The sequence below is a fragment of the Bidens hawaiensis genome, unplaced genomic scaffold (assembly GCF_021521415.1).
Source record: "Bidens hawaiensis isolate Kalapana, Puna unplaced genomic scaffold, B.hawaiensis_p1.1 tig00030599_1, whole genome shotgun sequence".
In the NCBI taxonomy this organism is placed as follows: domain Eukaryota; kingdom Viridiplantae; phylum Streptophyta; class Magnoliopsida; order Asterales; family Asteraceae; genus Bidens; species Bidens hawaiensis.
In genome coordinates, this window is record NW_027495116.1 from 107,379 (window position 1) to 124,224 (window position 16,846).

The 16,846-nt window shown below is 36.0% G+C and overlaps 1 protein-coding gene and 1 pseudogene across 1 annotated transcript; one reads left to right on the forward strand and one right to left on the reverse strand.

The window, feature by feature from the left end:
• The first annotated feature begins 11,633 nt into the window (after positions 1 to 11,633).
• LOC143580779 (F-box/FBD/LRR-repeat protein At1g13570-like) lies at positions 11,634 to 12,804 on the forward strand. Its single transcript, XM_077063720.1, has 4 exons — positions 11,634 to 12,182; positions 12,285 to 12,338; positions 12,381 to 12,452; positions 12,541 to 12,804. Exons 1-4 carry the CDS (start codon positions 11,634 to 11,636, stop codon positions 12,802 to 12,804), a joined length of 939 nt encoding a protein of 312 aa, XP_076919835.1.
• Positions 12,805 to 13,190: 386 nt separating this feature from the next.
• LOC143580780 (secreted RxLR effector protein 161 pseudogene) lies at positions 13,191 to 13,925 on the reverse strand (annotated as a pseudogene).
• Positions 13,926 to 16,846: the final 2,921 nt, after the last annotated feature.

Consider the following 16,846-nt stretch of genomic DNA (forward strand, 5'->3'; position numbering starts at 1 on the left):
TTTTGGTCCTGTAAAACAACCCTCAAATACAGGTTTGCGGTTTATGATAACCTTTATTGATGATTATTCACGTTTTGTTTGGGTTGATTTTATGAAGGAGAAAAGCCAAGCATTCGAAAAATTTAAAATTTTCAAAACGAATGCTGAGATGATTACCGGGCGAAGCGTGAAGTGTCTTAGGTCAGATAACGGAGGAGAGTATCTAGCTCACGAGTTTGCACAGTTCTTGAAAGAACACAAAAAGACAACTTACATGTTCTAATACACCTCAACAAAACGGTGTATCAGAACGAAAGAACCGAGACTTAGCTGAAACGTGTCGAAGTATTATGCATGATAAAAACGTACCCGTTAGGTTCTGGGCGGAAGGGATGAATACAGCTTCGTATTTAATTAACCAACTACCCCAACAAAACCAAGAATTTGTGTCTCCATACGAGAAGCTTTTCAATGTGAAACCGAATGTTGGTCACCTAAAGGTGTTCGGATGTGTTTGTTACGTGTTTATACCGAACCAACTCCGAACCAAGATGGAAAAGAAAGCAATACGTTGCATCTTTCTAGGGTATGACCAAGAGAAAAAGGGTTGGCGGTGTTATGACCCGACAACCGGGAAGTGCCATGTATCGAGACACGTGGTGTTCGATGAGAATTCTTCTTGGTGGTCGAATGAAAAGGAAAGTTTACCTGACTCAAAACAACTCCTTGAAGATCTCGAGACTACAAAAGTGCAGTTGGGTTTTGATGAGGAAAAGGAACTAGAAACTGAGGTTGAACCACAAACGAACACAAATCAAACGCCGTGGCAGACCGGAATTCACCAACCGGAACCGAATAATAATGTTGAACAAAGAAGATCTACACGAGATAGAAGGCCGAATCCAAAGTATGCTGCAAACGTTGCAATTGTTGAAGACAATAACTTAGAACCAGACACGTATGAGGAAGCAAGTCAAGATGAAAACTGGGTTCGAGCTATGGAAGACGAGATGAAAGCCTTATACCAAAACGAAACCTGGGAACTTGTCCCAAAACCGAATGAAGTGAGGGCTGTTACAAATAAGTGGGTATTTAAGCTTAAGAGAAAAGCGGATGGGACTGTTTATCGGTTCAAAGCGAGGCTAGTCGCTCGCGGTTTCTCGCAACAAGTCGGAATCGACTATGATGATACCTTTAGCCCGGTAGCAAAGTTAAGCACAGTGCGAGTAATTCTTGCCATAGCAGCATGTAAATCTTGGAACCTATGGCAAATGGATGTTAGTAACGCCTTCTTGTACGGTGATTTGGACCATGTGATTCACATGGAGCAACCAAGAGGGTTCGAGAGCAAAGAACATCCAAACTACGTGTGTAAACTAAAGAAGGCTCTATACGGGTTAAAGCAGTCGCCAAGGGCGTGGTTCGGAAAAATAAGCGAGTTTCTTGTTCATAATGGTTTTGAGATGACATCTGCTGATGCGAGTCTATTTGTTAAGCCAACTGGAACCAAAGTCGTTGTCGTCCTCGTGTATATCGACGATTTAATTATAACCGGAGATGATGAAGATATAATAAATCAGTTGAAAAGAAATTTGTGTACTCAATTTAATATGAAAAATCTTGGTAAACTAAGCCACTTTCTTGGTTTGGAAATTGAGTACAAGACAAATGAATTTGTTCTTAGCCAAAACCGTTATTGCTATGACTTGCTAGTCAAGTTTGGAATGATTGATTGCAAACCATCAAGTACTCCCCTGGATACCAATATTAAATTGTGTGCAGACAAGGGCAGTGAACTAAAAGATGCTACCATGTACCGAAAAATAGTCGGAAGCTTGATTTATCTTACCTTGACAAGGCCGGATCTAGCTTTTGCAGTTGGTGTTTTAAGTCGGTATATGCAGAATCCTAGAAAGCTACACATAGAAGCCGCACGACGAGTTTTGAGGTATGTAAAAACAACTATAAATTATGGTATTAGTTTTAAGAAACACTCGAAGCTAGAACTTGTTGGGTATTGTGACGCGGATTACGCTGGGGATCTAGATACAAGGAGATCAACAACCGGCTATGTGTTTACGCTGGGTGGAAGTGCTATAGTTTGGTGCAGTAAACGGCAACCGACGGTGTCATTATCGACTACTGAAGCGGAGTATCGAGCAGCCGCAATGGCTACTCAAGAATTGGTGTGTCTAAGATTATCAATGAAGAATCTTAACCAAGAGTTGGAGAATGATGAAGTAATTTTATTATGTGATAACATGTCTTCCATTAAACTGGCTGAGAATCCAACCTTTCACGCGAGAACAAAACACATCGAGGTTCATTACCACTTTGTGAGAGAGAAAGTGTTGCAAAAAGAAGTGAACATGAAGTATGTTAATACTCAAGATCAAGTAGCGGACATGTTTACTAAAAGTTTACCGGGACCAAAGTTAATCGAGTTCTGCAGGAAAGTAAAAATGGAAGTTGATGTTGAGAGGGAGTGATAAAAATTACAACATCAAAGGGCGGTTCGGTTGATCTCGAAGGGGTGGTTTGGAGGAGATCTAATACTCAAGGGTTAAGTTTGTTTAATTAGTTTTATTTTATTGTTTAAAATAAAGATAATGTTTAATTTGAAATTTGAGTCGGTAGATGTGTTTGAAAAGGATTAGGACGTGGGGTATTATATAAACCCATTTAGTTGTTTCTTTGTTTTATATATGTAATCTTTCTGTCCTTTTCTTCTTAATAAGAAAGAGTCGAACAAAGTTGTTCAACGATCGGTGTGTTTTGGTTCTTGATATTTGCTTGCCAATTTAACACTTGCATCTTCCCCTTTCCTTAAAAAGATTGTTATCAGTCCCAGGTGGTCGGACATTCCCATTGCATAGGATGAAAAGTTGAGGTTTGCTAAGAAGTTGTTGAAGTTCCATCGAGCTTCCCCCATAGCTGAAATCGATCTATCTTAATTTTAGTTGTTTAAACTTGTCTCAAATTTCCTGCATATTCGTATGAATTAAAGTTACTTTGAGCCTGGGTGCCGCCGAACTCTCCATAGACTGGTTTTAGTATTATGAAGTTTCATATGAATTAAGGTTTGTTGCCCAGATTATGAACGCTAATTGAGAATCAAAGAGAAATAAGATGAATAAATTGCAAGATCAAATTGAATAATGTTGTGTCTGATGTTTTACACATCGATACACATATATAGAGATATACAAGTTATAGGGATATACAAGTTTAACCCTTCTACTTTATACATAAAACACTTAAACTATAAGTATTTACTATTTACGCTAATGACCCGCTAAGTATGGATGATCGGGGATTAGTCCTTCAATCACCCCCTTAATCACGATCGTATTTGTTGCAGATCTTGAACACCGAGCAACTTCCTCATTGTGATGAACTTGTCTCTTCCTAGTGCTTTTGTCAGGATGTCTGCCTTTTGTAGTTCTCCACTAATGTGTTCCACATTGATATGATTGTTCTCCACACATTCCCTTATGAAGTGATAACGAGTATCAATGTGCTTGCTTCTTCCATGAAATACTGGATACTTCATTAGAGCAATAGCTGATTTATTGTCCACTAGTAATGTGATCTTTTCTTCTTTCCATCCAATCATTGCAGCGAGTAATCTCTTTAGCCATAATGCTTGGCATGTTGCTGCAGTTGCTGCCATGAATTCAGATTCACAGGATGATAGGGCAACAGTTTGTTGTTTCTGAGTGCACCAAGTTATTGGAGAGTTTCCAAAATAGAAGACTATTCCCGTGGTGCCTTTTCCTTCATCCGTATTTACTCCATAACTGCTATCACTATAGCCCGTTATTTTACAACCACAAACATTATAGTATGTTATACCAAGGTTTTGTGTTCCTTTGATATAACGTAGCACTTTCTTAATAGCCTTTTGGTGATGTTCTTTAGGTTCTTGCATGTACCTACTAAGTAAACCAACAGAATAACAGAGATCTGGCCTTATATGCAACAAGTATCTCAAACAACCGATTAAGCTTCTGTATTCTGTTGCATTGACTGAATTTCCCCCTTCAGTTTTTGTTAACTTAGTTCCTGGGTCCATTAGTATCTGGTGTCATTGCTATCCAACATTCTTGCATCTTTGAGAATTTTTGTTATATAACCGGATTGTTTAATAGAGATTTCACCCCCTGTTTGGGTGACTTCTATACCAAGATAGTAAGCCAATAACCCTAGATCACTTATTTCAAATTTCTCTTCCATTTGAGATTTGAAGTGATCAATTTCTTTCCTTGGATATCCAGTCACTATTAGATCATCAACATAGACTCCGATTAGTAAAGTTGAAGTCTCATTTCTTTTAGTGTAGACTGCTTGTTCCAAAGAGCACTTTTGAAATCCAAGGGATTTTAAGGTATGATCTAACTTTACATTCCATGCACGTGGAGCTTGTCTTAGTCCATATAGTGCCTTTGAAAGTTTATAAACCTTCCCTTCGTTTTCTGGTTTCACAAAACCTTCTGGTTGCAAAACATATACTTCTTCTTTGAGTTCGCCATGCAGGAAAGCAGATTTTACATCCAAATGATGTACTTCCCAATCATTATAGGCTGCCAAAGCCAAAATCAGACGAACTGTCTCTATACGTGCTACGGGAGCAAAGACTTCATCAAAGTCTATCCCATGTGTTGCACATAACCTTTTGCAACTAAACGTGCCTTGTGTTTGATGATCTTTCCACTTGCATCTCGTTTAGTCTTAAACACCCATTTCAGGCCAATTGCCTTTTGATTGTTAGGTAAAGCGGTCAACTTCCACGTTTTGTTTTTGTTGATTGAATCTATTTCCACTTTCATAGCTTCAATCCACTTTTCATCTTCCGATGCTTCTTTATAATTTCTAGGTTCATCTTCGGTCAATAGTAACTCATTCGTCTCAACCTCTGGTGCTCTTTCTTATATTTCTGTTAAAGTATGAAAGCCTCGTACAGGTGTGTGATCAAATGAGTTAGATGAACTTGCTGAAGCTGATGTATATTCAATGGATCCTTGTGAATTTTGAATCATGGGCGTATGGTGATGGAGTGTAAAGTGAATTTGGCGATAGAGGGTCTTCATCCTCATTTTCATTGCCATTTGTGTTATCAAATTCACTATTTTCAACTTGAGTTTCATTCACAACCGGTGGATTAGTAACTTGAATATCTTCAATAGTGAAGTTTGTCCACTCAGGTTCCTCATGGTTGAAATCTTCAAAGTATTTACTCCAATCCCATGTTTCATTTTCCATGAATTTGACATCGCGACTGATGCAAACTTTCTTTGAAACAGGATCAAATAATCTATACGCCTTTGATCCTGGTTCGCTGCCTAAGTACACCATTTTTGTACTTCTATCATCTAATTTCTTTAGATGTGGCAAGGCAACTTTTGCATAAGCTATGCAACCAAAGATTCTAAGATGATCAAGCTTTGGTTTTCTTCCTTTCAAAGCTTCATATGGGGTGCAGTTTATTAGTGCCTTGGTGGGCACCCGATTCAAAACATAAATCGCATGTCTAACTGCTTCTCCCCAAAAGTTCCGAGGCATATTTGATGCTTTCAACATACTCCTAGTAGTCGACATTATAGTTCTATTTCGTCGTTCGACTACTCCGTTTTGTTGTGGGGAGTATGGTGCTGTAAGTTGCCTAGAGATGCCATTATTTTTGCAATATTGTGAGAATTCATTTGATGTGAATTCTCCACCTCTATCAGTTCTAAACATTTTTAACTTGGTTCCAACCTCGTTTTCAACCATCAATTTAAACTCTTTGAAAATCTCAAAGGCTTGATCCTTAGAGTTAAGAAAGTAGGCCCACATGTATCTAGTACAATCATCTACTAGAAGAAACATGTATTTCTTTCCTGCATGAGTTAATGGTGATATAGGACCACATAGATCTCAATATATTAGGTCCAATGGTTCCAAAGACTTGAACTTGGACTGTTTTGGAAATGGAGTTCTACTATGTTTACCTATTAAACATGCATCACAATTTGACTCTCATGATTTATACGAGGAATTCCCTGAACCAAATGTTTCTGGGTCATGGTTTTGATTGCGTCAAAATTTAAGTGACCCAACCGAGCATGCCATAACCATGCTTGGTCTTCTAAGTTTGCCAACAAGCAAACGGGTGTACCAATATTCAACTTGATGTGGTATAATCTGTTAGTTGAACGTATAACCTTCATTAGGAGTTTTTTATTTTGATCATATACCATCAATAGGTTATCCTCCATTACCACTTTGCACCCAGTTTCTGTTAATTGTCCCAAACTTAGGATATTACTTTTGAGACTTGGAATGTAGTAAACTTGCGAGATAATCTTTTGATCCCCATTCTTACATTCCAACAAGATGGAGCCTTTACCTTTAATATGTACCCGTGAATCATCTCCAAAACGGACATTTTCGCTAGCAGTTTCATCTAGATCGGTGAAATGTGTTCGTGTACTGGTCATATGGTTACTTGCACCATTATCTAAGTACCACATGCTCTCATGGGTAGTTATGACCTTTTCAGATTCAGTTTCTTTTTTGTTTAGGAAAACTTCTTGATGGATCTCATTATTATCAGTAATTGCCATCAAGAGGGTTGGCTCATTATCTTCTTGCACTAGATTTGACTGATCTTGTGCATTTTCATTTTTAGGGCAATAATTTGAATAATGCTTTGTAACATTTTACATTGCTTGTATCCTTCATAGCCTTTTCTTCTTTGCTATGATTGGATTTCCAAGAGGATTTTTCCTTTCTTCCAGATTGTCTAGACTTACCACCACGCCATTTATTGTGTGATGGTTCAAACTTCTTTTGTCCATGGTTACCAAACCGTTTTTCACGACTAAATTTGTTGTCGTGATTTGTGAACAGAAGTTTATCATTGCTATCGGTATGACTTCCCTTTTTAGACTTGATTCTTTCTTCAAAAGTCTTAAGTCTGCCGATGGTCTCATCTAGTGAGATCGTGTCTAGATCATTATTTTGTTCTAAGGATGCAACCATATGGATAAACCTTTCGGGCACGGAATTTAGTAACTTTCGTACCAACGTAGGCTGATCAAATGTTGATCCTAGACTGGTTGCCTTAGTAACAATATTGTTTAACTTGGCAGTGAACGAATCAATAGATTCTTCTTCTTTCATATGCAACATATCAAACTCAGACTTGAGTGTTTGCATTCGTGCCTTTTGCACTATGTCTATACCAACATGTCTAGTTTTTAATGCCTCCCATACCTCTTTTGCACTTTTGCAATTAGCAACTTGCAATATGAGATCTTCGGGTAAGGCTTGAAACAAGTATGCAATCGCAGTTTTGTCTTTCTTGACATCTGGTTGCGTATCTACACTTGGTTCAATCATTCCCCATAATCCGTTTGCCTCAAGTATAGTCTTGATACGGATAGCCCAAATTATATAATTTGTGGACTTCAAAGTGGGACATTGGAAATGATTTAACGAACCACTTTCCTTTTGCATAACAATTATTTCTTTACTGCCACTATTTTCACCCATGTTCTTAATGGGGACCAGTAAACAATCTTAACAAACTTGAATGAGAATTTGTTAAGTAATGACAATTTTAACAAGGAATTAAACTAATTCCAAACAGTGACTTATTCTAATGGGATTCCAATAAGATTAGGACTTGAAAAAAATCATAGGAAATTCTTAATCCGGATTGAACAACTAATCTTTAGACAAAATATCAAAATTTAGTAACAATAGACTGTTAATATGATTGGAATTAAAATTTCTTTTAATTCACGTTTGGAATCAAAACCCAATAAAGTAAATGATAAAAAAAATGATTTCAGAACAATTGCAATTTGTATTCTGAAATTTTATGATCAATAAATAAAACACAAAAGGCCAACGATCAATATCCGAATTAATATGCTACTTAATCTGAAATTTACGATCAATATAATACACAAAAACAGATTTAATTACAACCTGGACTTTTTGTGCAGACCTTGAAGCGAGATTCTGATTAAACAAGAGTTCGTTCTTGTTCAGTAATCTGCTAGTATCAATTGCGTCTTCGAAAACACGAAAACGATTTGTGCGATCAGTTGACACAAAAGAACAACCAACGTTCTTTCTTGATCGGATAAGCAAACAAAACCGAGATCAAACGTGAACGATCTTCGTGAGACTTGATAACCCTATACAACACCTTCGACTCGTGTCTGGGTTTCAAACGCGAAGAACACTTGATCACAATATGTGATTGTATGTCACAGAAATTGATTTGACTGTTTGTGTAGATTCGAATGATCGAGCAAATAATTGATTCTTGAGAGCGAGAGAGCCTGATGCTCTGATACCAATTTGTTGCCCAGATTATGAACGCTAATTGAGAATCAAAGAGAAATAAGATGAATAAATTGCAAGATCAAATTGAATAATGTTGTGTCTGATGTTTTACACATCGATACATATATATAGAGATATACAAGTTATAAGGATATACAAGTTTAATCCTTCTACTTTATACATAAAACCCTTCTACTTTATACATAAAACACTTAAACTATAAGTATTTACTATTTACGCTAGTGACCCGCTAAGTATGGATGATCGGGATTAGTCCTTCAAGGTTTCAGTGTTTTTTATAAGTAATTGCAAATCCGTAGAAATCTGTTTGTATTAATATATTTCTTGTTAGAATAATGGAGAGCTGATTCACTGGACACATGCATTCAGGTTTGTACCAGATGATGTTATCAGCAGCATGTCAAATAATGTGATTGCTGATATTCTAGATCGATTGCCATTATATGTTTTGTATTTTAAATTTAAACGTGAAGATTAATATAAACGAATAATAAAGATAAATAAATGAATAGATAAACATGAAAGGGCTAAATTAGTATTTAAGCCATATTCTAAATACCATCTGGTCTAAATATCCAAATGTAGTTAGGTTGGTGTTAAATGTTAATAAAAAGAATTAATCATCATAACCACTCATATATAAACAAACTCTCTCTAAACATCATTTGTTTATGATTTATGCCATAACCGAAGAACTAGATCAATTATTAGTCTGATTATATTTAGCAAGAATATATTTTGTATTTATGGGAAAGTTTCTTATAGTTTACCGTGTATATATTCTATTTGTTAATGATATCCGTGTGCCCGTCTTAACCAAATTGAACCACTGCAAACCGAACCGACCAAACCATAACTCTGATTACAGCCCTTATGTTACATTCCTTATGAATGTGCTTGTGAATTCCTGAAATTATTTTTTTAACGGAACATACGTATTAATTATGTACAGATCTTGTTGTAAATATGTTAAGAGTTTTGATGTAAAAAAATCTTTTCAAATCCGATCATAAATGAGTTGATTAGGAGTTGCCCGAATTTGCAGACTCTTGACATCACAGCAAGTTACTGGGTATGCATCATACTGCTCGTTTTATATAATCTAATATATTTGCATTTGAAGTGTGATGTTTGAATATTTGAAAGGTTCAGATAGTGAAGTATGTTTGTTAAAGTATTTACCGGCGTGTTCCCCTTTCCTTAAAAAGATTGTTATTTATCCCTACGGTCCGATTACGCCAGATGAAAAGTTGAAATTTGCTATGAAGTTGCTGAAGCTCCATCGAGCCTTTGATGTTGATGTCGATCTATATTAGTTTCAGAGCCTTTGAACTTGTCTTTTTTTATTTTCCGTATGAATTTATGGCCTCGATGTGTAAGGAGAAATGAACATGTGCTTGTTAGTCTAGTATGAATTAACGCGATGTTTGGTATCTTATTTTGGAATGAATCACAATGGATATGAGATTGATTTGAAAGGTTTCAGTCAGGCGAACGGGTGGGCTGCACTCTGGGCTATTTCTTCTTTTTATTTTCCTTTCTATAACAACGGAAAATAATACACATTTTGTTTTGTTTTTCATTTTGTAAATTCCCAACTAACTTATGGCGCCCCATATGTAACAAACCAGAAGCGTTTTTGACACGCTGATAGAACGTATGTTCCTAGAAATGCAAAACTTATAAACCCTGACCCGTTAACCCTTCTGGTCTTTTTGTTCTCTCAATTACAAGATTATTGACCAACAAGAAGAATTAACCTGTAACACACCCGTATATACGAGTTAAGTTGTTACTTTTTAGTTAACAAAATAAAGAACGGTATTCATTTTTTTCGAAGGATCTAATTTGATTATTACTGGCAAGGCTTAAAACTAAACTAAAATTATAATAGTAATTGTTAAGACTAAAAATATATCTATTGTTAAGATATATTGTTAAGTTTATTGTTAAGTTTGATTTAGGTTTTTTTAACGAATTAACTAATAAAGTCTAGCTATCCGTTAAACTAAAAATATATCTTTCGTCAAAAATTTTATTATATTTTAAAAGATATGTAACTAGGTTAAGTTATTGACATACATAACAAATTTATTGTTTAGTTTTAGTTGGTGTTTATTCACTATTCAGTTTATACTAATAAGTTATATAACACTTTTTATAATTTAGGCTTTTTACGTATATAAAATACATCAAATTTGTTTTAGTCGCTGGTTATTTAATAGTGTTCGTCCATCTATGTTAAGTTATATATGTTCATTTCTGTTCGTAAATCACTCGTTTATACTATTAACGAATGGGGATAGACGAAAACGGACACTTTGTTTCCCTAATGAACGAACACAAACTAAAAAACACATGCCTTGTTCGTGTTTGTTTACAAGCCTAATTACGACCACCCGATTGACAAGTTCTAGTTCCGCCACTGTTGAGGGGCACAAGTTTAGATTATGAAATGTACTTATAGATTGAATATTATTTATACATAAGAATTAAAAACAAGGTTATTCCAATATTACTTAGGGGTTGTTTGTATTAATTAAATGGGCCACTTTCAACCCATTACACACATAATTTCCTTTTTTTTTCACTATTATTTGTCCCATTGCACTGGCATATATGTTTTATTATTCTTCATTTAATAATAAACGTATAAAAAGTATGTGGAGTGAAGTTAACGTCCTTTTTCTTCGCCAGAGATAAAGATGTGTGTTCAAATTAATTCCACCTGAGTAATAATCGAAGACATCTTCTGCGTTGTTTCTTTCAAGGTTAGAACAAGAGTTGCTTCTTGTGAAATTTATTTCAAGGTAAATTAAGCATTCTAGGGTTTGTAATAATATTGTTACTGCAAAATTTCATTTACGGATTTAAATAAGTTGTTTGCTTAGTTATCTGTTGATTCACAGTAGCAATCTAAACAAATCAAGCCATGTTTGTTAACTTTTCACGATCAACATTTTTTGCATACCTAAACCCTAATTTTGTGCAAATATGGAATCTAAGTATTTTTCTTTCTGAATTGAGTTTTAAGTTTACTTTTGTAACATATCCTTTAAAAAATAGAATCTGGCTAATTGTTCATTCTATTTGTGATATGATGATTAGTATGTGTCGTTTTCTTAGAATAATGGAGCCGACTCAACCAAGACATAATACGTTCCAGTTTGCACCAGGAGATTTTATTAGCCGCATGCCAGATAACGTGGGTAACAAGTATTCTTGATCGATTGCCATTACAAGAAGCAGTGAGGACTGATGTCTTATCAAAAGCATGGAGGTTTAAGTGGAATATGCTTACGCAACTCGTATTCGATGAGGACTTCTTCGAATATTTAACACAAACAGAAGATCAAAATAATCAAGTGAGGGTTTTAGTTAGTAGGCTTCTTCATCTTACAGGGCCTATTACAAAGTGTGTCATCGAAGTATATGCCGGATTGGATGTTGACGATGAAGATATCAGTCATTGGATTATATTGTTGTCAAGAAAAGGAGTTAAGGAACTCACTCTTAAGAGTAGAGATTATTGTTTCAATCTTCCACCTAATTTTCATGGTTTTCCAAACCTGTTGAGCTTAGAGTTGTACGTGAGTGGAAAAAACAATGAACTTGGGGAGTTTATCACTCGGTGTCCCTTACTTGAGAATTTGAAGTTATCTTCTTCTTCAAACAAAGTAAAAGTAGTTGAGATTGCAAAACTTGAAAATCTCAAAAGACTATCTTTATATTTGTGTAATGTTGACACTATGAAGGATTTTCATAGTTCCAGTACAATCTTTGAGCTTCTTGGTTCTCTTCCGAAACTTGAAGAGTTTGAGTTGAATTTTATAAATTCCATGGTAATTAATATTGCTAACTTGTTTGTGTCTTTGAAGTTTACTTTTCGTACAGAAACATAAGACTCGTATATTTCTAAGTATGTGTAATGGCTTTTCTTGTAGTTGGAGAATGATGATGCGCAACAGAGGTTCTCTGCCTCTTTTCCCAGCCTCAAGGTTCTTAAATTATCAGATATACTTTTAAACTATGATGTGCAGTTATCATGTGCTGTTGAATTGATTAGGAGCTGCCCGAATCTGCGGACTCTTGAAATCAAAGCAAGAAACGCGGTATGTAGACACCATATTGCTTGTTTTATAACATAAAATATACGTGTATATAGCTTAAGATTTGAATATATACTAGTGATTCTTGCAGCCTTTTCTCCCGTCCCCACCGGTAGAATACAGCACGACAGAGCAGCTGCAGCTTCGAAGTGTGATGTATGAATATGTGGGATTTTTAGAGAATGATGTGTGTTTGTTAAAGTATGTACTTGCATCTTCCCCTTTCCTTAAAAAGATTGTTATCAGTCCCAGGTGGTCGGACATTCCCATTGCATCGGATGAAAAGTTGAGGTTTGCTAAGAAGTTGTTGAAGTTCCATCGAGCTTCCCCCATAGCTGAAATCGATCTATCTTAATTTTAGTTGTTTAAACTTGTCTCAAATTTCCTGCATATTCGTATGAATTAAAGTTACTTTGAGCCTGGGTGCCGCCGAACTCTCCATAGACTGGTTTTAGTATTATGAAGTTTCATATGAATTAAGGTTTGTTGCCCAGATTATGAACGCTAATTGAGAATCAAAGAGAAATAAGATGAATAAATTGCAAGATCAAATTGAATAATGTTGTGTCTGATGTTTTACACATCGATACACATATATAGAGATATACAAGTTATAGGGATATACAAGTTTAACCCTTCTACTTTATACATAAAACACTTAAACTATAAGTATTTACTATTTACGCTAATGACCCGCTAAGTATGGATGATCGGGGATTAGTCCTTCAATCACCCCCTTAATCACGATCGTATTTGTTGCAGATCTTGAACACCGAGCAACTTCCTCATTGTGATGAACTTGTCTCTTCCTAGTGCTTTTGTCAGGATGTCTGCCTTTTGTAGTTCTCCACTAATGTGTTCCACATTGATATGATTGTTCTCCACACATTCCCTTATGAAGTGATAACGAGTATCAATGTGCTTGCTTCTTCCATGAAATACTGGATACTTCATTAGAGCAATAGCTGATTTATTGTCCACTAGTAATGTGATCTTTTCTTCTTTCCATCCAATCATTGCAGCGAGTAATCTCTTTAGCCATAATGCTTGGCATGTTGCTGCAGTTGCTGCCATGAATTCAGATTCACAGGATGATAGGGCAACAGTTTGTTGTTTCTGAGTGCACCAAGTTATTGGAGAGTTTCCAAAATAGAAGACTATTCCCGTGGTGCCTTTTCCTTCATCCGTATTTACTCCATAACTGCTATCACTATAGCCCGTTATTTTACAACCACAAACATTATAGTATGTTATACCAAGGTTTTGTGTTCCTTTGATATAACGTAGCACTTTCTTAATAGCCTTTTGGTGATGTTCTTTAGGTTCTTGCATGTACCTACTAAGTAAACCAACAGAATAACAGAGATCTGGCCTTATATGCAACAAGTATCTCAAACAACCGATTAAGCTTCTGTATTCTGTTGCATTGACTGAATTTCCCCCTTCAGTTTTTGTTAACTTAGTTCCTGGGTCCATTAGTATCTGGTGTCATTGCTATCCAACATTCTTGCATCTTTGAGAATTTTTGTTATATAACCGGATTGTTTAATAGAGATTTCACCCCCTGTTTGGGTGACTTCTATACCAAGATAGTAAGCCAATAACCCTAGATCACTTATTTCAAATTTCTCTTCCATTTGAGATTTGAAGTGATCAATTTCTTTCCTTGGATATCCAGTCACTATTAGATCATCAACATAGACTCCGATTAGTAAAGTTGAAGTCTCATTTCTTTTAGTGTAGACTGCTTGTTCCAAAGAGCACTTTTGAAATCCAAGGGATTTTAAGGTATGATCTAACTTTACATTCCATGCACGTGGAGCTTGTCTTAGTCCATATAGTGCCTTTGAAAGTTTATAAACCTTCCCTTCGTTTTCTGGTTTCACAAAACCTTCTGGTTGCAAAACATATACTTCTTCTTTGAGTTCGCCATGCAGGAAAGCAGATTTTACATCCAAATGATGTACTTCCCAATCATTATAGGCTGCCAAAGCCAAAATCAGACGAACTGTCTCTATACGTGCTACGGGAGCAAAGACTTCATCAAAGTCTATCCCATGTTGTTGCACATAACCTTTTGCAACTAAACGTGCCTTGTGTTTGATGATCTTTCCACTTGCATCTCGTTTAGTCTTAAACACCCATTTCAGGCCAATTGCCTTTTGATTGTTAGGTAAAGCGGTCAACTTCCACGTTTTGTTTTTGTTGATTGAATCTATTTCCACTTTCATAGCTTCAATCCACTTTTCATCTTCCGATGCTTCTTTATAATTTCTAGGTTCATCTTCGGTCAATAGTAACTCATTCGTCTCAACCTCTGGTGCTCTTTCTTATATTTCTGTTAAAGTATGAAAGCCTCGTACAGGTGTGTGATCAAATGAGTTAGATGAACTTGCTGAAGCTGATGTATATTCAATGGATCCTTGTGAATTTTGAATCATGGGCGTATGGTGATGGAGTGTAAAGTGAATTTGGCGATAGAGGGTCTTCATCCTCATTTTCATTGCCATTTGTGTTATCAAATTCACTATTTTCAACTTGAGTTTCATTCACAACCGGTGGATTAGTAACTTGAATATCTTCAATAGTGAAGTTTGTCCACTCAGGTTCCTCATGGTTGAAATCTTCAAAGTATTTACTCCAATCCCATGTTTCATTTTCCATGAATTTGACATCGCGACTGATGCAAACTTTCTTTGAAACAGGATCAAATAATCTATACGCCTTTGATCCTGGTTCGCTGCCTAAGTACACCATTTTTGTACTTCTATCATCTAATTTCTTTAGATGTGGCAAGGCAACTTTTGCATAAGCTATGCAACCAAAGATTCTAAGATGATCAAGCTTTGGTTTTCTTCCTTTCAAAGCTTCATATGGGGTGCAGTTTATTAGTGCCTTGGTGGGCACCCGATTCAAAACATAAATCGCATGTCTAACTGCTTCTCCCCAAAAGTTCCGAGGCATATTTGATGCTTTCAACATACTCCTAGTAGTCGACATTATAGTTCTATTTCGTCGTTCGACTACTCCGTTTTGTTGTGGGGAGTATGGTGCTGTAAGTTGCCTAGAGATGCCATTATTTTTGCAATATTGTGAGAATTCATTTGATGTGAATTCTCCACCTCTATCAGTTCTAAACATTTTTAACTTGGTTCCAACCTCGTTTTCAACCATCAATTTAAACTCTTTGAAAATCTCAAAGGCTTGATCCTTAGAGTTAAGAAAGTAGGCCCACATGTATCTAGTACAATCATCTACTAGAAGAAACATGTATTTCTTTCCTGCATGAGTTAATGGTGATATAGGACCACATAGATCTCAATATATTAGGTCCAATGGTTCCAAAGACTTGAACTTGGACTGTTTTGGAAATGGAGTTCTACTATGTTTACCTATTAAACATGCATCACAATTTGACTCTCATGATTTATACGAGGAATTCCCTGAACCAAATGTTTCTGGGTCATGGTTTTGATTGCGTCAAAATTTAAGTGACCCAACCGAGCATGCCATAACCATGCTTGGTCTTCTAAGTTTGCCAACAAGCAAACGGGTGTACCAATATTCAACTTGATGTGGTATAATCTGTTAGTTGAACGTATAACCTTCATTAGGAGTTTTTTATTTTGATCATATACCATCAATAGGTTATCCTCCATTACCACTTTGCACCCAGTTTCTGTTAATTGTCCCAAACTTAGGATATTACTTTTGAGACTTGGAATGTAGTAAACTTGCGAGATAATCTTTTGATCCCCATTCTTACATTCCAACAAGATGGAGCCTTTACCTTTAATATGTACCCGTGAATCATCTCCAAAACGGACATTTCCGCTAGCAGTTTCATCTAGATCGGTGAAATGTGTTCGTGTACTGGTCATATGGTTACTTGCACCATTATCTAAGTACCACATGCTCTCATGGGTAGTTATGACCTTTTCAGATTCAGTTTCTTTTTTGTTTAGGAAAACTTCTTGATGGATCTCATTATTATCAGTAATTGCCATCAAGAGGGTTGGCTCATTATCTTCTTGCACTAGATTTGACTGATCTTGTGCATTTTCATTTTTAGGGCAATAATTTGAATAATGCTTTGTAACATTTTACATTGCTTGTATCCTTCATAGCCTTTTCTTCTTTGCTATGATTGGATTTCCAAGAGGATTTTTCCTTTCTTCCAGATTGTCTAGACTTACCACCACGCCATTTATTGTGTGATGGTTCAAACTTCTTTTGTCCATGGTTACCAAACCGTTTTTCACGACTAAATTTGTTGTCGTGATTTGTGAACAGAAGTTTATCATTGCTATCGGTATGACTTCCCTTTTTAGACTTGATTCTTTCTTCAAAAGTCTTAAGTCTGCCGATGGTCTCATCTAGTGAGATCGTGTCTAGAT

Coding starts and splice junctions, on each gene's coding strand:
- LOC143580779 (XM_077063720.1), top strand. CDS start 11,634: ATGCTTACGCAACTCGTATTCGATGAGGACTTCTTCGAATATTTAACA. Junction 12,183..12,284: donor TGAATTTTATAAATTCCATG/GTAATTAATATT, acceptor CTTTTCTTGTAG/TTGGAGAATGATGATGCGCA. Junction 12,453..12,540: donor AAATCAAAGCAAGAAACGCG/GTATGTAGACAC, acceptor TGATTCTTGCAG/CCTTTTCTCCCGTCCCCACC.